Genomic DNA, 27161 nt, shown 5'->3' on the forward strand with positions numbered 1-27161 from the left:
TGATGCTGGACACAGCAAGGCAGGAGAGGGGAACAAATTTCATTTGGACTGCTCCCAGGTCACGATGGCAGAAGAGTAATGGAGGATGGAGGAGACCTGTAGCCCTGGAGGAGAAGCAGCAGGGAACATGTAATAGGCAGACTGTCAGTCAAGACTCACAAAGCTGGCCATCCTCACTGGAGCCGGGAAGTTCCTGGCAGTGTGGATTGAGCCATACCTCTGATCCCAAGGGAAGGGCTGTAGACCACTGGAGCACGCCCAGCTCCTTCCACAGAGCTCAGCCTAGTGTGGTGCTGGGCATCTCTCTGAATTCCATCCCACTGCTCTCTCACCCCTTGCCGATGGCTCAGCTGACACATCAGAGGCCGCTTTGCACAAGTGCCACGCTCGGCTCAGCTCCTCAAGTCCTGGGAGAACGGGCCAGGAGCACACAGAAAACAAGGGAACACAGGCGTCCACAGCCATAAAATATTTATGTAGCGATCGATTTGTGCGCAGTCTCCTCCCACCGGCTAATGGGGTGAGGGGCGACGCCAGCGCTTTCTGCAGAATTCACCTGGGGTCGGGCTCAGGGGGTGAGAGGGAATGACCTAAAGTAGGTTGAAATAAGGGACATGAAACAAGAGCCGAGGCTGCTTTGTGAACAAGGAAGGAGGAAGCCGGTTGCAGGCCAAGCATGATGTCTGAGAGGCTGCCTCCATCCACACAGCCTTCTCTGCCCGCTGGCTCGCCATTGTCCAGCGGCAGCTGCCCGTAGGCGGGCTGCGGGCACAGGGCTGTCTTGGGGGCTCCAGAGAGGATAACGAGAGGCTTTGGGGCGCAGAGGCAAAATTATTCCTTCTTTAAGGGGGGCAGGTCTGGGAAAGCACTAAGTTCTACGAAAAAAAAAAAGAATAAAATATTAAAAAGGAGGCAGAAGCACACTGTGTTGCGGCTGGGCTAGTTACGGAAATCGGTAACATGCGGGGCTTCAGCTAGCCGGAGAGGGACTTCCCTCCGGGAATCCTGCTGGCCCGGGCCGCGTCCCTTCGCCCCGGGGCGCCCCGAAGCCCTCCGGGGAGGCCGGGCCGCCCCTCGGCGGGGGGAGAGACGGGGCCGGCAGAGGAAAGGGAGGTTCTGTCGCGTCCCCTCGTCTGCTCGCTCCGCCCGGGGCCGGCGGCGGGGAGCGGGCGGGAGCGGGGGCGGCTCTCGGCGCCCGCCGCCGCCGCCGCATCCCCGCCGCAGCGGAAGCCGCGCCCCCGCCGCCGGGGCCGGCCGGGCGCATCCCCCCGCCCGGCGCTCCCCGCCCCGTCCCGCCGCCGCCATGAACCCGCTCTTCGGCCCCAACCTCTTCCTCCTGCCGCAGGAGCAGCAGGGGCTGGCGGGCCCCGAGCTGCCGCCGCCGCCGCCCGCCGCCGAGCCCCTGGGCGGGGAGCCGCCCGCCGGCCCCTTCCCCGCGCCGCCCGCCGCCATGGCCCTCCGCAACGACCTGGGCTCCAACATCAGCGTCCTCAAGACGCTGAACCTGCGGTTCCGCTGCTTCCTGGCCAAGGTCCACGAGCTGGAGCGGCGCAACCGGCAGCTGGAGAAGCAGCTGCAGCAGGCGCTGGAGGAGGGGGCGGGCGGCCGCGGCCGCGGACCCCCGCGCCGGGACCAGGCGGTGCAGACCGGCTTCGTGGGTCCCATCCGCACCCTGGGGCTGGGCCTGGGGCCGGGGCTGGGGCTGGGCTCGGCCCGGGCGCTGGGGTCCCCCGGCTCCCGCCCCGGGGGTCCCGGCCAGCCCTCCGCCTACTCCGCCGGCTCCCGCTTCATGCCCGGCACCATCTGGTCCTTCTCGCAAGCGCGGCGGCTCGGCCCGGGGCCCGAGACCACCCTGGTGCAGGGACCCGGCGTCTCCTGGGTCCACCCCGACGGCGTGGGTGTGCAGATCGACACCATCACCCCCGAGATCCGAGCCCTCTACAACGTGCTGGCCAAGGTGAAGAGGGAGCGCGACGAGTACAAGCGCAGGTGAGAAGGGGCGGCGGGAGCGGCATTCCCGGGGGACCGAGACTGTCGCTTCTGGGCTCTGCCCGGTGGGAGATGTGAGGGGGAAGCAGGCAGGGAAGGCGACAGTCCTGGCCGGACTTCTCGGGAGCACGGGCTGCAGGCAGCATGGGGCAAAATGTGGACTCCCGAAAGCATTTGTTTGTGCCTGGGTCTCCTCCCTTGGCGCCTGGTGTGCGAACCCTCTCGTGATGTTCCTTGAGCCTTTTTCCATCTTACCAACCTGGCATGAGGGACTAGAAATGCTTTTCCAGGCAGGGAAGGAATAACTCCAGGAGCTGTGTTTTAAAGCCAAGGGGATCTGGAAATGCTCAGGAAAGAGGAGCAGCCTGAAAGTAGGTGAGGAAGGTGGACATGCAGTGGTGAGCCGGGTTTGAAGTGGAGAAGGCTGCTGGGAAGGAAAGAGTTCTCTGGATGTGTCGGAAGGTGTGGAGAAGCCCCTCAGCAGGGTGGCTGGCCTCTCCTAGGCCCTTTCCCTCGCCAGCACTCTCCAGCTGGCCCCTCGGCAGCAGAGAGCCGAGGCAGGACACCCCACTCCTCGGGGGCTTTCCTCCCGACCCAAAATAGCTGTGGCCTGGCACGTGCCTTGGAGAAGGGTGAAGCAGAATGCAAAGCTAATCTCTTGGCCGGTTCTTCTTTCCCGTGCAGGGTGGCCGCTGCTCTCTTTGTGTCAGGCCAGTTTCCGAGGCTGCTCCCGGATCCGCACGTAGGATGAGCTCAGGCTGGGCTGGTGTGGCCCTGGTGACTGACACCACCCGAGCCACTGGTCTGGGACTTTTCAGAAGTCACACTGTGATTCTTTAGAAGCAGTTAGGAAGTTTGTGATTCCACACCCAATTCCTCATGGGGAGCTGTGCCACTGACCAGTTCTGCATGGCCACGGGCTCCAGTACCAGGAGGGAGGCTGGGGTCCAAGTTGACACCTTGTGCTTTTGGCTTTATAAGGCTTAGGCTGAGCAAACTTGCCTCTCAGATGCTCCAAAGGCACTGAGCAAGGCACGTGAAAAGGAAGAGTTGGCATTTCTTCTTTCCCACCAAGTGCTGCATGTACCTAAGACCTTTTATTATTAAGCCAGTGGTCAGGCTCCTTCTCCAAAGGGGAGCAGCACTCCTTGCATTGCATTTTCAGATCAGAGAGTGGGAAGCTGGAGCCAGTTTTTTGGCCAGGAAAGCTTGAGCCTCAAAGTGGGTCAGCCAGAGGGAACCAAGTTGGGTTTGGTGGTGCTGCTGAAACTTTGGGAGAACGGAGAGCTGCACAGGGTTGTCCTGCTCTTCCCAAGAGCCTTCAGGGAAGGCTGCCGAGGGTGAGATGGGGGGGCACCACAAGCTGCTGTGAGCCAATGTTATTGGTGGGATCTATTTTTGGAGTATGTTACCAGGAGCTGGGGGAAAGCAGACCCCACCCCCAGACCCTATCCAGGACTGGGAACTTTGTGACGGGTACAGGCAGGTCCCAAACAGGGGAATGGGACAGAAGGATTCCATTTCCACACCCTTCTCCATGCTGGGGGCTGACACCAACATCCCTTGGGAGCTGAGAGTTCCCTGACACGGTGGGCTGTGATCTGCCACAGGGACAGTGCAGCTGGTGTCATGCCTTTGCCACCTGCCTGGAGACAGATGGAAGAGGCCATATTAACACAGGACTTCCCAGTTCTCTTACCCATTGCTTGGGGGCTGGAGCTTGTGCTTTGATCAGGACAGCGTTGCTGCATTGCTGCCGTGTGCCCCACAGCACTTGGAGCAGTGCAGCAGGAGCTTCTCTCTGGATACACAGGGCCTGGAATTCAAGTCAGGGATCCAGGAGGGCTGTGGGGGCTGTAGGGAGGGATGAGAATAGTTGCAGCAGCAGGAGAGAGGCTCACGGGAGCAGCCCTTGGGAGGAGCAGACTGAAATTAGGTGGCGGGGATAGGGGCAAAGGGTGCCTGTGAGTATCACACAGACCTGCTAAGTGCTGGGGATCTGGGAGTCTCGTCAGGTTTGTGCTGTCTGCTACACCTACTACTTGTAGTCACAAGTAGTTCTAATCCTGGATGTTGCAAGGACACTCTGGAGGTGTGGAGCGAGCAGCGCGACAACACTGTGTGTTAGACTCTCAGAATGATTTGGGTTGGAGAGGACCTTTAGGGGTTACCCTGTATCCCTGCTCTGAGGTTTCACTAGATCAGGTTGCTCAAAGTGCTGACCTTGAACATTTCCAGTGATAGGCCATCCACAACTTCTCTGGGCAGCCTGCTCCACTGTCTCACCACCATCATAAAATTTGTTCCTTATGTCCAATCTAAACCTACCTTCTTTCAGTTTAAAACCTTCACCTCTTGTCACTGCAGGCAAAAGGTCTGGTACAAAGTCTCTCCATCATTCTTGTAAGCCCCCTTGTTTGTTAAAGTGCTTCAAGAAGGTTTTTTCTTCTTGTAATTGCCCTCTGAGGAGCTGTGCCAGGCTGTAGGGCCATCCCCATTGAGGTGAGCTCCAACATAGTTCAGATGTGGCAAGAGGGGGCTAAGTGGAGCCTCAGCCTTGAGCAGCCCAAAGCCCCTGTGTACACTGACCCTGCAGGATGGGGTAAAGCACCCCAGTGCCTGTGGCAGTGAGCAGGATTTTAAGGATGGAGGAATTGTTGATTTTTCTCAGTGAACTTGTTGAAGGGACACACCTGGCAGGGACAGCACTGCATCTTTCCACATCCCTGGCTTTGGGAGAGCTGTCTCCTAGCTGGCAAGGTGCTGGTCAGGTGTGTGTGCAGCTGGGACCCTCCTGCCCTCGCTGCCTGCCTTTGGGCAGGCTGTTGCTGTGCAGCAGTGCAGGGAGGAGCCCCCTGTCCCCTTGGCACACGGGTGGCCGTGGGGCTGTGGCTGGGGCAGCCTTGCTTCCAGCTGGCAGCGACCTGCGGCGGCTGCGGGCGCAGTGCTGCAGGCAGGTTATTATTAGGAGTGGTGCATTGCAGGAGGGAACAGGGGAGAAGGAGCCAGGCAGGAGATGAGGGAGAGAGGTTTGCAGTGGATGGGTGCATGGATTTGTCCCTGGTGGGGTGAATTGCTGTTTTCCCCTGCCATCTAAGCCGGTGTGTTTGTGACCTGCACTCATCTTCCACAGCATTGCTGTGAAATGAACTCTTACCAGGATTTGCAGCTCTGCTTTACGTCCCCAGTGAGTCTGGGATATATAGGAACCCAGAGGGAGGCGGGGACCAAAAAAGAGGCAGTGCCACACCAAGAAAGATGCTGAAAATTTTTTATTGTGGTGGAAGGCGTTTTTGTCCCTGGGGAGGGAGGCTTTGTTTGAGCAGTTCCCATATAAGGGCAATTGTACCTTTTAACTTTCTCCTTTCTTTTCCCTTCATCTCGCTTTCCCCAAAAGGATGGGAACACTCTTTGATTCCCCTTCTGAAGCTGTGGTATGGATCCAACACCAACTTGAGGAGTGCACACTTTTGTCCTTGTTTGAGTAAGGAGCAGCATTGCTAGCTTTAAGAGCTCAGAAATTCACAAGCCAGGGCTCTCCCACGTCGTCAGATTGTCCAGATACCCTGAGATAACAAATGTGAGGGCTTTTCATATGCTTTCTGGCCTCCTAGACCTTAGGATTTATTGTTCAAACTTGGTGTGGGTAAGTGAGAGGAGAGATTTTTCACATCCTTTTGCAGAGTCGCAGTGTCTGTGTTGGTGCTTGCAGGCATTAAATAGAAACCAGACCTCACAGCACCAGGAAGAGTCCAGCTCTGGTTGCTGTCCCAGAGTGATCTCGCTTTCTCAGAAAAATCTGGCTCTCCCAGAAGAGCCAGGAGCTGGGTAAGAATACAGCAGCCCTGCCCCATGCTACACAGCAGCACATGCCAACCCCCTGATCTATGGGATCATCATTTAGCCAAGGGCGGCACGGCTTGATGGCCTCCCAACAGACCGTGGGCTGGGCCAACACTGCAGTGAGACCCAAGAGGTTGAGCTCATGCACTGAAATGTAATATAATAATTGCTAGGGGATGTGTCTTTGCACAGCAAGGCTGGGCGCCTTGCAGCTCTGCTTTTTGCAAAGCTGCAGAGCCCAATACCCACTGGACAGCCCGGCATAAAGGGGCACAATCCATCCTGCTCCCTTGTGGGATGACACAGTGTTCTTTAATCCAACCTGGTACGTAGCAGTAGAGCCAAGGAGTCTTGTGCCCCTGCCCAGGCAGTGTGTCTGCCCTCTGCATTGGGACAGGCAGAGGAGCAGCCCTTGGTGCACATGGTGGTCACTCTCGCTGTGAGCTGGTTCGGTGTCAGGATCAGGGTTTGTGCTTCCGGACAGCCTGAACTGCAGCACCGCAGACGCACACAGAAGTGATGTGGTCACAGAAGTGATGCAGATGGGGGCAACTCCGCAGTCCATCTGCAGAGCTGTTGTGAGGGCTGGAGCTGCTGTGGCCCAGGCCTCAGAGGGAGAGGCCGATGGGCTGTGAGAGGCCGTGGGTGTGCGGCCCAGCTGCTGGGCAGAGCCTGTGGTCGGTGTCCCCAGCTCCCCCCAGCACAGGGCGGGCCGTGGTGGGTGGGGCAGCGTTTGTGGCTGGGGGGACGATGGGCTTGGCAGCTGCCATGGCCCGAAAACAAGAGGCCATGCATTCCTGGGCACGTTCTCCTTCCCGGGCTGGTGCTGTCGTGCCCCCCTCTCGGATGGCTGTGGGGTGAGCAGCTGCCGCTCCGTGCTCTCCCTTTGGCAGCCAGCAAGGCGAGGCTGATGGGATCTGAGCGGCGTTTGTCTCCCTAGATGGGAAGAGGAGTACACGGTGCGTGTCCAGCTTCAGGACCGGGTGACTGAGCTGCGGGAGGTGAGCCTGGCTGTTCCCCCTGCCCCTGCACCCCGGCTGCCCCACGCTGGTGCTGATTTGCACGTCTCTCTCGCCCTGGTGCAGGAAGCCCAGGAGGCTGAAGCTTGCCAGGAGGAGCTGGCCATGAAGGTGGAGCAGCTCAAGGCAGAGCTTGTTGTCTTCAAGGGACTGATGAGCAATGTGAGTCCCCAATCCCTCTCCAAGCCCACAGCAGTGTCCTACCCATGTGGCGTGGCTGTGTAGAAAAGCAGTTCCATCCAGCACTGGCAGGGTTGGTCTGGGGTACAGCGAGCAAAGCAGGGACGAGAGAGTAGTCCTGCATGAGGGGGAACATGGGGGCACTTATTGCCATCTGTCTTGCCTAATATTCCTCCCTTGTCCCCTTCCTGTGGTGCTGTGGGTTCAGAACATCACGGAGCTGGACACCAAGATCCAGGAGAAGGCCATGAAGGTGGACATGGACATCTGCCGTCGCATCGACATCACTGCCAAGCTGTGTGACGTGGCACAGCAGCGGAACTGCGAGGACATGATCAAGATGTTTCAGGTGAGAAGCGCCCGCTGCTGATCCCAACTCAGCCACCAGCTCTGGGGAGGAGAGATCCCAAAGGAGGAGGTAGAAGAGACAACACCAGCCCCCTGCTAGAGGTGGTGTGGTCACCCTTGCCCTTGCTCTTTCTGGTCCCCTGCTTTCTGTCTCTCTCGGGAGGACCAGGCAAAAGGGCACAGAGTGGAGGTGGAATGCTCCAGATGTTGCTTTGGACATCAAGAGTCCCCTCAACCTCTTGCTGATGTGTTGTGTTGGGCCCGGGGACCCCCCAGTGCTAGGGGAGCAGCTGCAGGAGGGAGACAAGTTGCTTGAGTGTCTGTCTCTAACTCCATCTCTCTCCTTTCCCTTCCCCTCTCCGCCATCTTCTCTCTGTCTCTCTTCTCTGTCTCTGTCTCTTTTCTCTTTCTGGATGTTGCTGCTTTTCTGTCTCGCTCTTTGTCCCTACAGAAGCAACTGGTTAGTTCCATTCAGTTGAGAAATTTTAAAAATTTTAAACTTTCTTTAAAAAAGGTTGGCCTATAAATATTGACATATTTCACGTTTTTCAGACTGTCTCTTTTTTCCTGTTTCTGTCACTGTGTTTCCCTGTCTCTGGACTGGGGTGGTGGGTGATTTGAGTTTTTCTGCAGTAAAACCACATTGTTTTTTTCTCATCAAATTCATAGATTCCATCTTTAGTTGCTTAGCTTTAATTTTAGAAAATGCTAAAACCATGTTTTATCCATTGCACCCATCTTTAACCTGATCATAACGAGCCCATCTCTCTCTCTCTCTCTCTCTCTCTCTCTCTTTTCTTCCTTCCTTTCTTTCTGTCTTTCTCTCTTTCCCTGCCTTTCTGTCCCTCCACCATTCCTTTCCTCTCCATCTCCTGCCCACTCCCTGCTCCTGCCCTCGGACCCGGCCTCGTTTCTGTAGTCTCTGCACTTGTCTCCCGTTAAGGTCCCAGCCTCGGTGGGGCGGAAGCGGGAGCGCAGGCAGGTCAGCGACGAGGACACCTCGCTGTCGGAGAGCGATGCCTCCCGGAAGCCCGACGAGGAGGAGGAGGACGAGACCACGGCCATGAGTATCAATGAGGAAATGCAGAGGATGCTGAACCAGCTGTGAGTGCGGCTGCTGCGCACCTCTGCCCGTGCTGTGCAGCCAGGCTCCAGCACCAGGCTCCCTGCTGGCCCTGGGATGGGGAGGGCAAGGGTGGTCTGTGCCTTCCCTTGCCAGGTGAGGGTGAGATGAGAGATGCTGCTGTGGAGAGTGGTCACCCTGTGCTCTGTGGCACAGTGGGACTGACCCCCTGGGAGACCTAAGCCCACCTATGCCGAGAGTGGGAGCTGGTCCAGCTCCCCTCCTCTTGCCCCTCTTCCTGCTTTTTGGGAATCTGTGCCTGGATTTGCTGGGGCTCCTGACCATAAAACCAGCCCCTTCCCCATCAGCTGTTGGGTTTGGGCACACCTGAGTTCATCCTGGCCAGACCCCCAAGAGCTGCAGCCCTGCCCATGAGCGGGTGCAAGGCTTTGGCACTGACACAGCCCCCTACCTGCTGTGCTCTCCTGCTGGGTGCTGATGTGCTGTTCCCTTGTGCCCAGGAGGGAATATGACTTTGAGGACGACTGTGACAGCCTCACGTGGGAGGAGACAGAAGAAACGCTGCTCCTCTGGGAGGACTTCTCTGGATACGCCATTGCAGCCGCAGAGGTGCAGGGGGAGGTAACGGTGGTGTCAGGGCCCTGAGGTCTCCTTGGGTTGGGACGCTCGATCCTGCCTGAGCCTGGGAAGATGCTCTCTCAAAGACCAGATTTCAGCCCCTTTGCCTTTGCAGGCCTGTACACGATGCTTTCCTACCTTTTCTGCATGAATACATTACAGCATCCTGTCGAGGTCTCCTTTTCAGAGACAGGGACCTGTAGCCTGAGGGGTGTGCTGAGGGTGGGGTGCACACATGTCCAGAACAGAACACTTCCTCTGGCTGGACTGGTCTCTGGTGATTCTTGCTCATGTTCTCCAGCCCACCTACCCACTGTGCAGCAAAACTGCCCAAAGAGGGGCCTTGGTGTCTGGCCAAAGCCCTTGTCATCCCAAATCTTTGGCCCTTGGCTGTCCCCTGGGGATGGATCATGCTCAGGAATGGCCTGTGCTCTCCAAGTCTTCAATGCAATGCTGGGCTTGTTCGTGTTGATGTGGTCACTGCCCAGTGTGGCGAGTCCTGAGTCTCAAGTCCATGTTGACAGGATTGAATCCTGTCTTATTTGTACTACATTGTATATATTTCTTCCTCTTTTCTCTGTGCTGCCAGTTCTTTCTCTGATTTGTCTCTCTCTTGCCTTTGGTTCCTCATGTTGGACGCTTCCCTGCCTCTAAACCTGCTGTCTGCTCTCCTCAGCAGCAGGATGACAGCCTGGAGAAGGTGATCAAGGACACGGAGTCACTGTTCAAGAGCCGTGAGAAGGAGTACCAGGAAACCATCGACCAAATAGAGGTGGGAGAAGGAGGAAGTGGGGGTGCCATGGCACAGAAGGGTGTGAAATGGGGGACTGGGTCCCTGGGGGAGGGAGACACAATGCTGGAGCAGGTCACTGGTAATGTGGGTGACAGTCCTCGGTCTGGCCATGCCCGCTGCCCTGCGCCACGTGCCCTGGGATCATCTCTGCACCGTTTCCCTTGAGCAGCTGGAACTGGCCACAGCCAAAAATGACATGAACCGGCACCTCCACGAGTACATGGAGATGTGCAGCATGAAGCGAGGCTTGGATGTGCAGATGGAGACTTGCCGGCGGCTCATCACCCAGTCTGGGGACAGGTGAGCTCCAGCAGGAGAGCCAGGACACCCAGGCTCTGGGTCTGAAGCCGGGGTGGTGGTAGGAGGGAGCTGAAGGACGTGGTAGAACTCCTGCCCTGCCCTCATGTGGTGTGAGGAGAGGGTGGTTCCCAGAGGCTGTTGTACGCCTGGCTGGCCTCCACAGAGGTCATGGTGCTGCCTCTGCAGAAGGCAGGAGACACACAGGAGTCACTTTTGACACATGAAGCCAGACCCCCCCCTGTGGAGAGAGGAGCTGCCATTGTGCAGGGACATCGTGTAAGTCCCCAAAGGCCTGTGGAGCCAGGGTGGCTCCAGGCTGGGGACCCCTGTGGTGGACTTCCACAGACCCCTTGGCCTTACATACCTTGTCAGGTTCCTGCTCTGGGCAGGCCCCTCCAACGTCTCCCCCAGCTCTGCTTCATGCTCTTGATTGGTGTCCTCTGGAACACCCTCCCAGCACCCAGGGATTCCTGCAGACATACACATGCCCAAAGGGCGCTTCAGCTTCTGTCCTTCTTGCTCTGCTGACCCCTGCCCACACCAAACTGGGTCCTTTCCCTCCCCCTGGGCGATGCTGTGACTGCTGCCCTTTACTGTTCTCTGCAGAAAGTCTCCTGCCTTCACCCCGACCTCCAACAGCGAGTCAGCCCCGAATGAGGAGAGTGAGGAATCCGACCGCGATCCCCCCAGCGATGCTTCCATCAGATAATGAGGGGAGGCCCGGCTCCCTCGGACCCCCTTCCTGGCACGGGGTTGCCTGAGTCACACCTGGGAGAGACTGTCAGGGACGTGGAACTGCTGGTAAACGTCTGTCGCCCAGGCTCACTCCCATTTTGGGGTACTTGGCAGACCCCACACACCCCCTCACCGGATACCTTGCAAATGGGAATAGCTAGATAGACCTGAGGGCCCTTGCCCGGGCTGCTCTGCCTTCAGCCCCTTCTCCATTCCCTTTCCCTGCTTTGGGTAAGCCGTGCTTTGGGCAGGGAGGCTCCAAACCTGCCACGGTGGCGTTCTGCAGGACGTGCTCCCAGGCGCCCCAGACCCACCTCCTCTGGCCTCCGTCCTGGTACACCTGACCTGCCCCTGCCCTCCCTGCGCTTCACGGAGCCCAACGAGAGCCGTACCTCCCTGCAAACTGGACCTGACACTGGTGCCAACTGGACCGAGCCCGGGGCTCTCCCTGTCCTTGCTGCTGGCCGGGCACCTGGCTGGCACTGCCCGTGCCGTGCCGGGCACCCCGAGCCTCCCAGGCCTTCTCGGGGGCGGGGGCCGAGTCCCGCTCACTGTGCACTTTGCTTTGCTCACGTCTGTGTTACGGGGGCGAGGTCATTAAATGGGACGATTTCCTTTTCTACAGCTTCGCTGGGTGTGGCCTCTCCTGTGCTGCCGCGGGCCAGGCGGGGCTTGAGGCAGGGCTGTGGTCCCTCAGACGCCAAGCCTGCATCACTGGGTCTCCTATGGGAGTCCCAGGTAGGACAGGGGTGAGATCCCTGTTCTGAGAGCCACTGGCCATCAATAGGCACTGGTGCTGCATGGGCTGCCTTGTTTTTAACCTGGAGCATCATCAATGCAGAGGCCGAAGGACTGAAAAATGGAACTGATCCTGGCTTGTGAACCTCTTCCTGTTTCCTGGTCTCTTGTGCCACACCAGGGCATCCCAGAGCACCTTCCTGCCTGCCCTCAGTCCCATATCCCACCTCAGTGTAACCTCAGTGGGGATCCCCTGTCACACCATCTCCTGTGGCATTTTCCTGGCTGGCTCCTCCAGTCATGGTGACAGGAGGCTGGGGCCTGGCAGGGTGTCAGGAGGGAGCAAGCAGCCTCCAGAGAGGCAGTGTGATCACTGAGAAGTGGACACAGCCTGCACAGCCAAGGCAGGTGAAGCTCTGGAGAAAAAATGCTTCTCACTAAAGGTACTGAAGAGAGAAGAAAGCACATGGCAGTAGAGTTTTTGGAACATCTCTAAGATTAGGTATGGAAGATAAAACGGGGGCTGAGGGATGCAGGAGTTTCTCTCTGTAGATGTAGATGTGGCTGGGTGGCTGATGCTGCTGGGTGCATGAGCTGGGAGCGCTGTGGCATCCATGCACCACGGCACAGTGTCCGTGTTGGGCAGGGTGAGGTGCTCTGCCCGTGCCTGCCCTGTGTGTTAAGGCATGTGTTGGCATTCCAGCAGGGGCTGAGCTGCCTAGAGCAGGCAGGGAGGTGAGTCCCTGCAAATGGCAGAAGAATTGAGCAGGAAGCAGGAAATCAGGGCGCAGGTGGAGCACTGCTGGTGCTGGGGAATGGCAGTTCTTCAGCCTGTGGTATGCTGTGGCTCCTGACTGCCGTCTTCACTGCTTGCAGGAAGTTGGGAAAGTGTTTCATGGGAGCAGCAGGGTGCTGGGAAGCAGCAGAAGCCCTGGCTGCCTGTGGGTGTGTGGGTAGATGGGAGGTGTGTGTCTGTGGCTGCCATGGCCCTCACCTCTATGCCACCTTGTTCAACTGTTTCTTCCATTCCTTTCCCTCTTCCCTCTTTATTTTTCTACCTAAAAGAGCTAAAGCCAGAGGAAATATTTTACTATTTCAGTTTTCTACTTTCAAGTGATGATGCCTCACACACAGTAGATCAGGGATCACTTCTATCCTGTCTGGAGGCTCTTCAGTTTCATGCAAGTCCCCTTTCCTGTAGGCATCTTTGCAGTGTTTTCTTCTCTTTCTCTCCTGTGGAGAGTTCTGTAAATGTTCTGACAACTTCTGGCTTCCCCTGTGCATAATCCAGGACATGCATACCTTTGCCTTGGTACTGCTTAAGGAACCCAGAAGATTGCAGAGTACATGCCCTGAGAGATTTCAGGAGTGAAGCACAGAAGGATGACATCTCTGCCTTGAGCAGAGGAGCAGCAGGTGCCAGACACCCATGTCCCAGGACATGTGGTGACCCTGGTCCCACACTGCCTGCCAGGACTCCATTTGCAGTGAAACCAAAATCTCCACCACCCACGTGTGCAAGATGCTGTTCCCTGTGAATTGTATCACCAGCAAGAGGCTCTGTTCCCCCACCAGTCTGACAGCCCAAGATCTCTTGCTGGATATGCAGCAAGGATCCCTTGCCTCAGCAGTTCCTCAGTGTGGGAAGCACAGCCCAAGGCCCCAGTGTTAGCTGGGCCACCTGTCCAGCTGTGGTGACCCCACATCTTTGATGCTGAAATGAGATGTGGTCCCTCCATCTACTGAGTTCTTCTCTGTGGGCTCCTTTTCATTCTTTGAGGAGTATCAAGCCTGCTTTTCTCCACCATGTGCCCTGCTGGGAACTGTGATGTCCAGGAACTACTCAGTGCTGTGTTGCTTCTTGAGTCCCCAGTGTTACCTCCTTTCCAGGACACCTCTCGGCAGTGCCTGCTCAGGAAGCAGTATCAAGTCCTGTCTGGCTCAGTGCCTGGGCATTAATGTGAATGTTTAATGCCCAAGAACAGTCTGAGCACAGACTGGATGGGGCTCCATGGCAGGAGGCATCTGGGCAGTCCCTCTGCCAGCATTTAGCTCAGGACTGTGGCTGCTGAGTGCTGATCTCTTGAACATTCATTTGTCCAAGACCACCCTTTTGGGGTCATATCTCTGGACTGGGCAAGAAGGTCTTCCCATTGAATATTTAGGCAGACTGGTTCATCAGCTTATTAACCCTCAGAAATGTTGGAAGGAAGATTCTCCCCTAGGCAGGGAGAATTGGGTTAGAGATCACCTAGGGAAATGGGATATCCACAAATCCATGGCCCTTGTAGGGATGCATCCACAGTGCTGAGGAGCTGCTGAACACCACAGCGGTCATCTTTGAAGGGTCTGACATCAGGAGAGGGGCCTGAGGCCTGGAAGAAAGCAAATGTCACCCCACTCTTCAAAGAGGCCAAGAAGGAGGACCCAGGAAACCAGTCAGCCAGTCAGCCTCACCTCAATGCCAACAAGGTGATGGAGCACCTCATTCTGGAGGTTATCTCTAAGCATGTGGAATACAGGAAGGTGAGCAGGAGAGTCGGCTTGACTTCACTAGAGGCAAGTTATGCTTGACCAACATGATTGCCTTCTACCACAAGACAACTGCCTGGATGGATGAGGGCAGAGCAGGGGATATTCGAGTCTGTCTTGACTTCAGCAAGACTTTCAATACTGTCTCTCACAAGATTCTCATAGACAAACTTAGTGAGGACTGGATGAGTGCACAGATTGGGAACTGGCTGAACAGCAGATCCCAGAAGGTCATAGTCAGTGGCACAGGGTCTAGCTGAAGGCCTGTCACTAGTGGTATCCCACAAGGTTCAGTACCAGGCCCATCCTTGTTTAACTTGCTCATCAAAGACTTGGATGAAGGGTAAATGCTTTCTCATCTTGTTCATTGGTGACACCAAGCTGGGAGGAGTTTCCAATACCTCAGTGTTGTGCAGTCCTGCAGAGGGACAGGTTGGAGAGATGGGCAGAGAGGAACCTTCTGAAATTCAGCAAAGCCAAATGCAGGGCCCTACACGTGTGGAAAAATAACCCCATGTACCAGCACAGGCTGGGGGCTGACCTGCTGGTGAGCAGCTCTTCAGAGAAGGACCTGGGGGTCCTGGTGGACAACAAGCTCTCCATGAGCCAGGAGTGTGTCCTGGTGTCCTGGCATGCATTAGGAAGAGCATTGCCAGCAGGGCGAGGGAGGTGAGGCTCCACTCAGCTCTGGTGAGGGGAGTCTGCAGTGCTGTGTCCCATTCTGGGCTCCTCCATCCAAGAGAGACATGGAGCTCCTGGAGTAGGTCTAGCAATGGGGAATAAAGATCATTAGGCGATCTTAGCCTCATGAGGAAGGGCTGAGGGAGCTGGGCCTGTTCAGGCTTGGTAAGAGATGTTTGATAGGGGACCTCATCATTGTCTATAAGTTATCTGCAGGCTGGGTGTCAGAGGAAGGAGCCAGGATCCTGTTCTTGGTGGCGCCAAGAAGACGAGACAACGGCAGAAACTGGAACACAGGAAGTTCCACGTGAATGAAGGAAGAACTTCTTTACTGGGCAGGTGTCTGAACACTGGAGCTGATTGCCCAGAGAGGTTGTGGAGTCTCCCTCACTGCAGTTATTCCAGAACTGTCTGGGGGCAATCCTGTCCCATGTGGTCTGGGACAACCCTGCTTGAGGACAGGAGTTGAGACCAGATTACTCCTCTGGTAGTCCCTTCCACCCTTACCCATTCTGGGATTCTGACCAGGCCCACTGAATTTCTTGATGAATACTAGCAGATATTCCCACAGAGAGGAGGGTGGGGAGCATCACTTCCCTTGCACCTCACCACATGAGGGTGGGATTGTACTTTACTGGCTTCAGTGGGTTCAGGAAACCTAACCACTAAGTAGCCCGCATCTTCTTCCTTGTGTTAAGTGAACCTGCACCCTCCCTTCACTGATTCCTGGATCCCATCTCTTAGATCATATCACTGAGAGAGTCTGACCTGTCTGTTGAGTCAGTCAAGGCCCTGTATTTTCCACCCAGCACCCTTCTGCTGGAGGCACTTGTCACTCATCCTGCATGACCTGTGGTGGTGTGAGTTATCTTTCCCCATATCAGGATTCCTTGGATGGACCTAAATGCAATGCTGACAGCCTTCACCAGAGCACTTTTGGATTCCAGCTAACCTGTTGTATTATTTTATTTATCATGTTTCTTAGTCAGGAGTTAGGAGAGGACAAAGCTGCGTAGAAAGGTGCTCTTGTTTCTCAGTTTGATCTGGAAGCTTGACTTTCCTAAGCCTTTTACCTTTGGCCATGCTCTTCATACATTTATGGTTGCTGTGTCTCAGGTACCTGTGACACAGGGTGCCCCAGAACTCACAGGTGATGACCAAGTAGGTCAAGTACTCTGGCTACAGGGAAGAAAGCTCCTTTCAAGAGGAGAGGTCAGAATTAATGCAGAGCACAGTGGAGGTACTGTCTCATTGGAAATACACCTGGATGGTGCAGGGACAAGCTCCTGGAAACATCTAACAAGGCGCTGCACATGGTGATTAATGCCAGGAGTGATGGTAAAGCCATCATGATCAAGCTGGACAAATGTCACAACAGATGGGAAGAGGCAGCATTTCCAGCTTCAAGAGCAGACTGCATCTGGGCAAAGTGCAAGAGGAAATAGAAATCATCAGGGTAGGAAGAAATGTAGCTAACTGATATTTTTAAGGGTCACAGCCATATGGTAGAACTGCTAGATCAGCTTAACCTGTTGGATAAAGGAATAGGCAAGAGCCATTGTGAATTTGGTTTACAAGCAATGTTAAAAGTGATATTCACTCTAGAGCTGCTAGCCAAACATGCTCTGATGCACAATTTCATCAAGGTAGTGAAGGGTCTTCTATAAATACTCCTGAATCCCCCCAAAAAACATGTTGATTTATTTTGTAAGTACCTCCCTGCTTTGCTTGACAAAAAAAATTGTGTTGTCAATAGGAGACTTTGGCTTGGGATACCAAAGAATATGCTGTGCCAGGGGGAATTTCTCATCAATTTACAAGTGATGGAATGCCCAAGTAAGGCAATGATTTTAGATGTCCTTATGACAGATGAAGATTGGGTAAAGATTGATGGTTGCCTAAGGACAAGGGATCAACTGAGAAACAAATTGAGACATCAGCCAGAACAAAATGTCACAGCTGAGAGCTGTGTGTTTCCTGTAACTTTTCCTTAGAGTGAAAAAAGTGAACTTGCAGATTGTGGAAAGAGCAGTATTTTTCCAGTTTTTCAAAAGGCTGTGATTTAGCAACATAAGATAACTTTCAGTAAGTGAACTTCCTTGAGTAAGTGGCCGTGTGACAAAAGTACTTAGAAATAAGAATAGCTAATAGAAATAATAATAAAGCTTGACCTACATTAATGAAAAATAGTCCTTGTAACAACTACAGCAACTGTGGTTAGGAGAAAAGGAATAGAGGGACAACAGAATAATTCAGCTGTCTGAAAAAAGGTCTTCAGCTGCTCATATCACCTCAGAGAAAAATAACAATATTTGAATGTGCAAGGAACTAGCATGCTGTTCTAGTTACATTTAAAGAAAAATCAATCCAAACAGTAATATTTTCTTTTTATTGGCTGAAATTGGGAAAATAATCAAAACAAGGAAAAAAAAAAAAAAGAAGCACTCACCAGATAAGTCTGCTCTGTATATGGAAAATTCAGAATGTGCTCAGAAGGGAATGATGAAGCACTTTCCAGGCAGTTAGCAATAAGGAGGATCCTTGACATGATCTCCAGCTGAGCACTGCTGCAGTTCCAGGCACAGATGACCTGGAGCACAGTAACTGTGAGGTGTCTGGGGTGCTGTAGGGATGAGCAAGCCCCCACACAAGGCCTGAGGCTGCCTGGGGAGCTGGAATGAGCAACGCTGAAAGTGAAGCACGGCGCTGTCGCTGCCTTCCCGCAAACGGCGCTTGGGGAAGCGCAGTAACCTCCACACTGGGAAAAAAGCACTGGCTGCTGAAATCCGTGGTTTGCTGAGGTCAGTTTTTAAAAGCATCAGGGAAGACATTTAAAGAAAAGCCTGGGTGGATGGGCAAGCAGATGACGTCAGTGCTTAGTCTGACAGGGCATGGACAAAAGCCAATGAGGAACCAGTGGAGGGGGGAGGAGGCGAGAAATCATGAAGGAATGGAAAAAATCTGCAGTTTAAGGAATATTTATAGAAGGACAAGGAATTGACAGACAAAACTGACACCATTTTTGATACGTAGAAATGATACAGACTCTCAAAAGGGCTAAATATCTCAGTCAAAAGTGCCAAGAGGCATTACAGAGTATTTCTGAATAGGGTCAAAAGAGAATTTCTGTTGCCAGATGTACATAGCCATGCATAGATACATCCAAGAGCAAGAAATAGTGACTGACCTTGCTGGGAGAACAGAAGGGTTGGAAAGACCTTTCCCTGTTCCTAGGGAGCAGGGCTCACCTGCAATCATGTGCAAGTTCTCAGCCAGACACTAAAGATGTCTTTAAACATCTTTTATCCACATGTGACATTGGTGTCCTTCATCCTGCTTTGCATCAGAAATTGGAATAGATGGACCAAAGACTCCTAACCATGATTCCAGGCTAGAAAAAAAATGTTTTGAAAGTGAAAAGTTTAGTTACTTTGCTCCTAAAAAAAAAAAGATAAGTGAGCATTTTTGCACAGTGCCTAAAGTAATTTCATGATGTTGGTCTGGATGGCAGTTTAGTCAGGCTGATAAAGGCATATGAGGATTCTGAGGAGATGGGGAAGCTGGAGGCCATGTGAGATTTGGTACTTGGTGTCCAGCACCTAAACCGGTATCCAACTTGGCAACTAAAAAACTGGAGATTGCAGAGATTACAAACCACCTTTTTTTAAAAATTTTCCCCTTCTGTTGCAGGACTCAGACCAAGGTCAGCAAAAGTTGCTCACTTGTTTGTTGGAGGTTTGGGCAATGTCAAAAGAGGGCTTTGACGCCTGTATGTAGTATTTCTCACTTAGCAACCTTGAATTTCATCCAGCATTTTAATTACCCAGTCACTCGGTCACAAGATCCTTCTGCACCTTTCCACAGGCTCATTCATGGCTGAATGTTTTGGGTCATTTTGCATAATCAACACATCTTGGCACCCCGTGCTCTAAATTGTTCTGAAAGTGTTGATTGGTGGGGCAGATGGCCTCAGATATGCTGGCCACTCACATCTCTCAGTTGCCACCAGCCTTGCCACAAGTTTTCAGCCTGGAGAGGGTGGTTTTCCCTGTCCTCAGGTAATTCTTTGAAAGGTTTTGCCAGCCTGTTTTTTCCTAAATTCCATTGCTTTTCATCATGGGGGGGTTGAGGTGAGTGGTGAATTACTTGCAGCACAGGTACCTGTTCATCCATTTCATGCTGGAGACCACTGAGTCTCACATGTGGTTTGCTGCCCTTCATGTCACAGACGTTTTTAAGTCCTGATGCTTCAGTTTTCAGTGGAGGCTCCATCTCATTGCTGCTGAGGAAAATCTGTCTGGCAACACCCCAAAGCTCCTCTGACGGCAAAACATCAACTTTACTTTTCATTCATGGACTTAAGCTTCCCTAATCACTCCCACGCCTTCTTACAGCTTTTTGGCAGCTTTCTTATCTCCAAGATGCATTTGAAAGAGGTTTTCAGCCTTCCTTTTCTATTTGTCACATAATCTCTTTTTTTTTTTCCCCTTTACAGCTACTAGTCTCATTTACTAGTATTTATGAGTTTTTCTTTTGTTTTCATTTGACTACAGCTTCTGCTTTTTGACAGCTGCCTTTTCAAATCTTACGCTGTGAAGTATAACCCAGCACTACTGTTCCTTCTAGGGAACACTTAATTAACTCCCTCAAGAAGATGATACTTCTTTAGTAAGGTAATTTATGGAGGTAAGTCAGCTGTCCTAGAGTAAAGAGATTACATTAAGCTTAGACGAGTAAGTAACAAATTACTTGTTTTTGCAGCATGTACAACACATTGGGATTGCCCAAAGGTAGGCAGCTTGGTTTTGATGAAATTTGAGCACTGCTGGAGCCTGCAGGGATATTTGCATACCCCAAGTCATGAACCTGCATTTTGTGAATGGCATCAGTTATGAAGGAGGTTGAAACACCATCCTTTAAGATGTTTGTCTTTTGTAACTGTGTCATAAGTCTTTCAGAGACCTGTATCTCCTCTTCCTTGCCCTGGTCTTGCCAATTGCTTTGCTTAAAGACTGATTTACTTCAGAAGTGGATACAGGATGTTTTAAAAGTCCAAAACCTTTTTTCACTGTGCTTACACAGTTACCATTTTGTTATGTTTTGGATTGATTTTTCAAGTGAACTTAACTATTTTCCACATCTGCTCAAGCTGGTTTTCACTACATGGCATCTTCCTTAATGCTGAAGTTTCATGCTGACATCTCAACATGAAGGTGGTCTGAGGACCTTTCTTGGGGAAGCAATGCATGTGTAGTAGTCTGTGCAAAAATGCCAAGGAAGTATAAAATAATTTCTCTGAATGTTCAAAGTTATCATAAAACTGAATTTTCTGTAACACCACTGCCAGTTACCCTTAGCTGTCTTAAAAAAAAGGAGAATAAAACATAGAGCTTACCACCCCTAGAAATGGTTGGCTGCCCATCAGAGAAGCTGTCTCTTGGGTCAGCCAGAGAGCTTTCCCAGGTGCATCCCTCTCCTACAATGGCTCTGCACAGTGATTCCTGCTGCCTGGCCAGCCAGGGAAGGCAGAGTCAACCCTTTAGCCAGGATCAGTGTCTTTCTGTACCTTCCCCTTGCAAGGTGCTCACAAACCAGGATGGATTCTGGCTTGTGGCTGCTGCTCTTGGAGTTTGTTTGTCCCAGCAAAGTGGCACAATTGCTTTTCACTACCTTGCTGAATGAGAGCCTCTTCATGTCTGCCCTGAGCACCTGCCTTGCCTGACCAAGCATTTCTATCTGCTTTCCATAAAAACACTAGAGCAAACAGAACAAATCTAGACCTCCCCTTCTTGGGGAAAAACTCTCCAGAGACAGAAGCAGCTGCCACAGCAGATCTCCCATCTTTATCTCAATGCCATCCACAGTAATATATGTCAATTTTGCAAACTGATGGGAAAACAAAATTACATGGGTTTTTTTAGGTCAGGGTTGCAGTTCTCAGACAGGCTGGCCACTGAGCTAGTTTTTCCATCTGTCCAGAGGGGCCTCGCTGTGGTGCCATCTGTAGGTACAGTGTCTGGATGCAAAATAAGGATTTGGAAGAGCTGTGCATTTTAGGGAGGTTATATTAGAGAGAGGAAACCAAGCCCTCCAGGCAATCCAAAAGCTGCATGACTAGTTTGCCATGCTCACTCTCCCTGTTTCCGTACAAGACCAACCATGTTTTAAATGCTGTGATTCCTGGCTTTCCTCACCTCAATACCATATAATTTTTCTGGGAGAGATGAGATTGTAAACCAGTTGAAATAGTATTTGAAAACAGAGTGAACCTTTATTCAAGCCATTCCCAGCAGCTGTTGGTCTGAGAGCACATACTCTTCCTCCACCCCGAGGCTGTATGACTTTGCTCATTCCAAGAGCAATTTGATCTCAGGTTGGATAGGGCTCACGCTTGTTAAATAACAAGAATTTGCTCTAGAATTTTCAGGTAGTCTTATCTCACTTAGGAAACATAAGGCTTTTTAGGAGAAAAATTTGACTCATATAAATGTTCCAGCTTTTAACCCAGTTCAAAATATGCTTTACATGGGAAAAGAGGATATCTATCCTTCCCCCCCTTTAGACGTTTCAGTAGCCTCTCTGCTCTTCCAGATTATCAGTCGAGGCGCTGACTTGCATGCACACAATATGCAGGCAGCACACAGCACAGCCATTCAAAGCACCCAGGCACAGCAATCAAGGACAGGATGGGACCAACCCAAGACTCATTTGTAATCTTGACAGGTCTCCAAAGCTACACAAACCCCCCCAGCAGAAAGCCAGCTCCATAGGAGGGCTGCCTCCAGTGAGCTCCAGCACCAGGCAGCTCCCGTTTGATGCCACAGTTACCTAAAGCTCCAATGACGGGGCCATTTCTGGTGTAATCCAAGTATTTCTGCTGTCCTAGGGCTAACAAGCTGCTCAGAATCCCAGTTCCTATCCAGAGGCAGGTTATTCAACCTCTTCTCTTTGCAAAATATCTTCGAGTCATCGCCCTCTAGTCCACCAAACATTTAATTCTTACGCAGCCTAACTGCAGGAGATAAGCGGCTCTGGGAAACCATGTCCAGCATACCTTGATCCTGAGAGTTTAAATCCTCCAGCTTACGTCCTTGCAGCATCCAGATCAGGGTCTAAAGCACTTGGGGTCCGGACAACAGCTCCAAAAGTGCCTGCCAGGGAGAGAACACATCAGCCCTGAGATGCTAAATTAAGCTGCTAAAAATGGAGTTCCACGTGATTTTGTGCAGTGCATTACTTATCTGTCCTGGTGCTCACAGGTCACGGAAGGCTCTGTCGCTGCCCAGCGGCATTCATGCTTCCAGAACTAATGCAGGGAGGCAGAGGGCTGACACTCACCTTGCAGAGATTTGCTGCTCAGCAGATTAACTGCAACTGCCCCTCCTTACGCACAGAATTAAGCCAGAATTAAGACTGGCCGCCACCATGCCGACGATGGCCTCCAACACGTCCCTAGGCAGCCACTTCCCCCGGGGCAAAGCCAATTCATTTTAAAAGGTAAAAGCAAGTGAAATACCTGCCTTGTAACACCAGGAAGCATCTTCCTTGTCCCCCGCTGAGGCAGGGGAAGGAGAATTAATTTGTTTCTTGTGCCCCTTTACCAAACCAAATGCATGAGTCATCTGCTCAGCACTTTTATTCTGCATGTGCCCATCAGACAAGCAAATCCAGAGCTGGGTGGATGGAGCCAGAGCCACTTCCCATCCTACCACACAGAGTCCTGCTGTGGAGCACAGCCCTGCACCACCCACACCTTGTTTTGGCTCCTGGGTTGGACTCTGGGCTCTCCCACGTGGAACAAGCAGCTCAGCAGGCTGCACTCCCCAGCTTCTCATGGCAGCTGGCAGACTGTGCCATGCAGGCGCCTGTAGCTGCTCATTACATACATGTACCCCCCCCCCCCCGCCTCCTCCCATCTCCCCCTGACAGACAGACAAGGCTTTTCAGATGGTGATCACTTTTATTGATGTAAGGTGGTACACAAACAGATCAGTTTCTATCAGCCTCTCCACCTCCCCCAGGCTCGGGGAGAAGTTGGAGGAGTGGGGGAGACAAGGGAACAGAACTGGCCTCTCACTGCAGGATGCAGAGCTAAGCGGTGGTGAACAAGGGCAGGGGCTCCAACAAAGGAGAGTCCTGCTTCCCTAGGCAGCAGGGGGGGCTGTGTGCTCAGCTTACTCCTGGGATGCCATGTGGACCATCAAGTCCACAACACGGTTGCTGTATCCATATTCATTATCATACCTGGGGACAGAAAACAGGCGTGTCAGGGCTGACCCATTTCTTGCACCCCTTCTTGCATTCTTCCTGCTCCTCTGCCCCATCCCACACAACTGAACTCCCATCTACCCTCTGGGGGGGAGGAGGCAGCTACAGTAATTTCAGGTAAGAAGCAATCTCACTCCACAGTGAGATTGGAGGTCTGTGTATCCACCTGGATCACCGGCAGTAAGCAACAGGACACCCAAGTCTGTAACCTGTCTGTGCCAACCCCCACGTCCCCCAGGGCTGCACCTACCAGGAAACCAGCTTGACAAAATGGTCGTTCAGTGCAATGCCAGCACCCGCATCAAAGGTGGAGGAATGGCTATCACCATTGAAGTCACAGGAGACAACCTGAAACACAAGAAATTGTAATACATATGGCTGCCCACAGTCTACTCCAAGTGCCCAAACCAGGACCCTGGCAAAGCTGCTGCCAACAGCCTTTTGGAAAAATAAGGCAGGAGCCATTAAGTGCAGGCTGAGAGAGCAGGCACTTCTCACCTGGTCCTCTGTGTATGCCAGGATGCCCTTCAGGGGCCCATCAGCAGCAGCCTTCACTACCCTCTTGATGTCATCGTACTTGGCCTGAGGAGACACAGATCCAACATCATCAGACCCCAACTCACACAGAATGTCCACTGGGGACAGGGGAGGGAGGAGACACACATGGCAACACGCAGCAGGTGCTCTTTTCTCAAAGATCACATCCTCAGGACAAGATGGGTGCAGAGAGGGCAATTCCAGGTGCAATACAGAGCTTAGAGGAAGCAGGGGCACATCTGGAAGTTGTTAGGATCTCATCCACAACACTTACTGGCTTCTCCAGACGGCAGGTCAGGTCCACAACAGAGACATTAGGGGTTGGCACACGGAAAGCCATTCCAGTAAGTTTCCTGTGAGAGACATAAGTCAGTAAGGAACAGCATCTGGCACTCCTCTGCCAGCCTAGGAATGTTTGGCCTCCTCCTGACACCTGAGAAGGGACAACACTCACCCATTGAGCTCAGGAATGACTTTTCCCACAGCCTTAGCAGCTCCAGTAGATGCTGGGATAATGTTCTGAGCAGCACCTCTGCCATCTCTCCAAAGCTTCCCAGAAGGCCCATCCACTGTCTTCTGTGTGGCTGTGATGGCATGGACAGTGGTCTGAAGAAAGAGGACAGGACTAAGAACACAGCCAGTACTCTCCAGAAAGAGCATCCCAGGTGACACAGGGAGTACAGATGCTTTCCCTCTCACACAAGGGGATCTGTAGCAGGTCACCCTCCTCAGCACCAAGCTGCAGACCTACCATGAGACCCTCCACAATGCCGAAGTTGTCGTGGATGACCTTGGCCAAGGGTGCCAGGCAGTTAGTAGTGCAGGAAGCATTGCTGGGGTAGAGATAAAGGCACATCAGCCAGAGGCAACACTTCCACTGAGGTGAGGTGAGACCCCTGGCAGCTGCTGAGAGCTCCAGGCCAGAAAGCACGCTCCTCTCTCCTTACCTGACAATTTTCAGAGACTTGTCATACTTCTCATGGTTGACACCCATCACGAACATGGGAGCATCAGCAGAGGGGGCAGAGATGATCACACGCTTGGCACCACCCTTCAGGTGAGCCTGAAGAGAGAGAGAGAGATAAGAGATTATATAAATCAGGATCCTTCCAAACTTTCTTCTTCAGATCTCTTCTCCTTCACAGCCCCATCCTGAGCAGCCCTGTACATGGTGGCATGCCCAACAGGCAGAAAGCAGCCCTATCCCTTCTCTCCTGTGCCTCTGTGGCATACTCACCCCGGCCTTCTCCATGGTGGTGAAGACACCAGTAGACTCCACAACATATTCAGCACCAGCATCTGCCCACTTGATGTTGCTGGGGTCACGCCTAAGGAGGGACAAAATTTTACAAGCTGGTCCATGAGACACCTGCTTCCAATATCCAGAGGGGCAATCAGGAAAGAGATACTTACTCCTGGAAGATGGTGATAGCATTCCCATTGATGACAAGTTTTCCATTCTCAGCCTTGACAGTGCCCCGGAAGTGGCCATGAGTAGAGTCATATTTGAACATGTAAACCTAATAAAGAGAGGGGGAGTGGAAGGTCAGGCACCCAGGCTGCCATCATCCTCTAACACCCTGGGAAGCTACCAGAACAGATCCAGAGAAGCCCTACTCAGAAAGGCCCAGAGGGGGCACTACAAAGCAACTCACCATGTAGTTCAGATCAATGAAGGGATCGTTGATGGCCACCACTTGGACTTTGCCAGAGAGGACGGCAGCCCGGGTAACCAGGCGGCCGATACGGCCAAATCTGGAGAGAAAAAGACAAGGGTGAGGAGGTGCAACAGAGAACCAGCCCAGCTGGGCATGGGAGGCAGTCCTTGGCAGCCTTCCCTCGGGATCATCGGCTGCTCCCTGCCCATTAGGGCGGGAGAGAGTCCTGCAGCTCGTCCAAAGGCCAAGGCACCCCAGTTAAAGATTAAGAGCGACCCCCGCCCCAGAAAGGTCAATCGCTAAATTTACTGAGAGCCCCGGGGATCCGGTTACTCCTCGACCCGGCACGAGAAGGTCACAGCCCCAGGGCCGCCATCGACACACGATCCACCGAGAGACCTTTTGGTGGGGGGCTGCAGGGATCCCCGGGAATGGGGAGGGAAACTGGGGCAGCCGAGCAACGGCAGCCCTTTCCGGAGTGAGTCACCCCGAATCCGAGTAGAAATGAGTCAGCAGCACCGCTCTTTGCCCCGGGGGGCGCCGGCGGAGCGGGACCGGCGGGATTCAACCTCTCCCTCTCCCCAAATCCTCCCCCCGCGCCCTTGAGGCGACCTTGCCGCCCCACCGCAACCCTCCCCCAGATCCCTGCTGGTCCCGTCGGCCCCGGCACTCACCCATTGACTCCGACTTTCACCATCTTTACCGCTTCGGGATGTTCCTGCGGGCAGAAACCACCGGTAGGGGCATGAGGGGAACTGGCAACCACCACCCGCGGCGGTCGCGCCCGCACCCGCCGCCGTTAACGCCTCGCCCGCGCCGAGGGGCGAGTGGGCACCGGGGGGGGAGGGCGAGGAGAGCGGGCGAGCGGGAGCCCGCGCTCCGAGCCAGCCCCATACACCCACCCCCCTCCCCCCCCGGGCGATCACTCCCCCGCCCCGGGCGATTAATTCACCTCCCCCCCCCGCCACAACCATCCACCCCTCCTCCTCCTCCGGCGACCATCTCCCCCCTCACACCCCTATCCCTCCTGGCCTCACCGCCCCCCTTCACGCTGCCCCCGCCATTTTGCGCCGCGCCGCCTTTGTGCCCATGGGCCCCGCCGCCACGCGGCCCCGCTCCGCCCGGGGGCTGCCGCACCCCCTGCCGGTGGGCGGCGCGGGTGTGTGGGGAGAGGGCTCTCACACGCCCACCCCCCGCCGCCTCCGCTCTCTCCCCCCGCGCATCTCCCCCGCCCCGCCCGTTACCTGCTGCCTCCGAACCGCCCGGCGCGCAGTGAGGAGGTGGCGCAGCGCCTCTCCGCCGCCCTTTATAGCCGCGTGAGGGTAGGGCGGGGGCCCGCCCCGCCGCGACGCCGTCGAATGGCAGCGCGAGGGCCGGACCGGGCTACGTGCGCCCGTGCTGCGGGTGCGGCTGCCGAAGACCCCCCCTGTTTCCCCCGCCCCGCCACCCCCCGTTAACAAAGGCCCCGCTCTGGGAACACAGGCTCCGTAGCGATCACCCTCCCGTCGAGCCACCCCGAGGGGGTTGGTGGCAGTGGTGAAAAAGGCACCGGTCCTTGCGGGGAGGTGTCCCCAGAGCGGGGATGGGCGGCTGTACCCCTGCCAGAGGAGGCAGGGAGGGTGATAGCAGGTCGGGGGCTGGTCCCGCCGGGCTCGCTGCTGCTCCGGAGGATGATATGCGCTGTTTTCACCTGGTAACAAAGGGCAGGTAGTCACCCGCCCCGGCTGTAGCCTTTGCCCAATTGGATGGAGTAGTATCCAGTATCCGAAGGGACCTACGGGGAAGCCGGAGAGGGACTCTTCGTCAGGAGCTGTAGTGATGGGAAAGGGAGTATTGGG

The 27161-nt window shown here is 53.9% G+C and overlaps 2 protein-coding genes across 6 annotated transcripts; one reads left to right on the forward strand and one right to left on the reverse strand.

The window, feature by feature from the left end:
• Window positions 1-1246: 1246 nt before the first annotated feature.
• Window positions 1247-11533, forward strand: IFFO1 (intermediate filament family orphan 1). 5 transcript variants are annotated; one of them, XM_036379230.2, is made up of 10 exons: window positions 1247-1989; window positions 6773-6833; window positions 6918-7013; window positions 7240-7380; window positions 7831-7893; window positions 8299-8483; window positions 8964-9084; window positions 9761-9853; window positions 10044-10174; window positions 10781-11533. In XM_036379230.2, exons 1-10 carry the CDS (start codon window positions 1304-1306, stop codon window positions 10881-10883), a joined length of 1680 nt encoding a protein of 559 aa, XP_036235123.1. In that variant the 5' UTR covers window positions 1247-1303; the 3' UTR covers window positions 10884-11533. The 5 variants fall into 5 exon arrangements, with proteins under 5 accessions (XP_036235123.1, XP_054374545.1, XP_036235146.1 ...); XM_054518570.1 differs by having other exon boundaries at window positions 1249-1989; window positions 9758-9853; XM_036379253.2 differs by lacking the exon at window positions 7831-7893 and having other exon boundaries at window positions 1250-1989; window positions 9758-9853.
• An 11841-nt stretch (window positions 11534-23374) lies between these two features.
• Window positions 23375-26659, reverse strand: GAPDH (glyceraldehyde-3-phosphate dehydrogenase). The gene is made up of 11 exons (XM_036390391.2): window positions 26568-26659; window positions 25998-26041; window positions 25321-25420; window positions 25079-25185; window positions 24903-24993; window positions 24613-24728; window positions 24417-24498; window positions 24120-24271; window positions 23940-24018; window positions 23627-23710; window positions 23375-23476 (listed from the first exon to the last, which is right to left on the reverse strand). The coding sequence occupies exons 2-11, from the start codon at window positions 26018-26020 to the stop codon at window positions 23375-23377; spliced, it is 936 nt and encodes a 311-aa protein (XP_036246284.2). The 5' UTR covers window positions 26021-26041; window positions 26568-26659.
• Between the last annotated feature and the right edge of the window lie 502 nt (window positions 26660-27161).

Source organism: Molothrus ater, chromosome 2 (assembly GCF_012460135.2).
Source record: "Molothrus ater isolate BHLD 08-10-18 breed brown headed cowbird chromosome 2, BPBGC_Mater_1.1, whole genome shotgun sequence".
NCBI classification, from domain to species: domain Eukaryota; kingdom Metazoa; phylum Chordata; class Aves; order Passeriformes; family Icteridae; genus Molothrus; species Molothrus ater.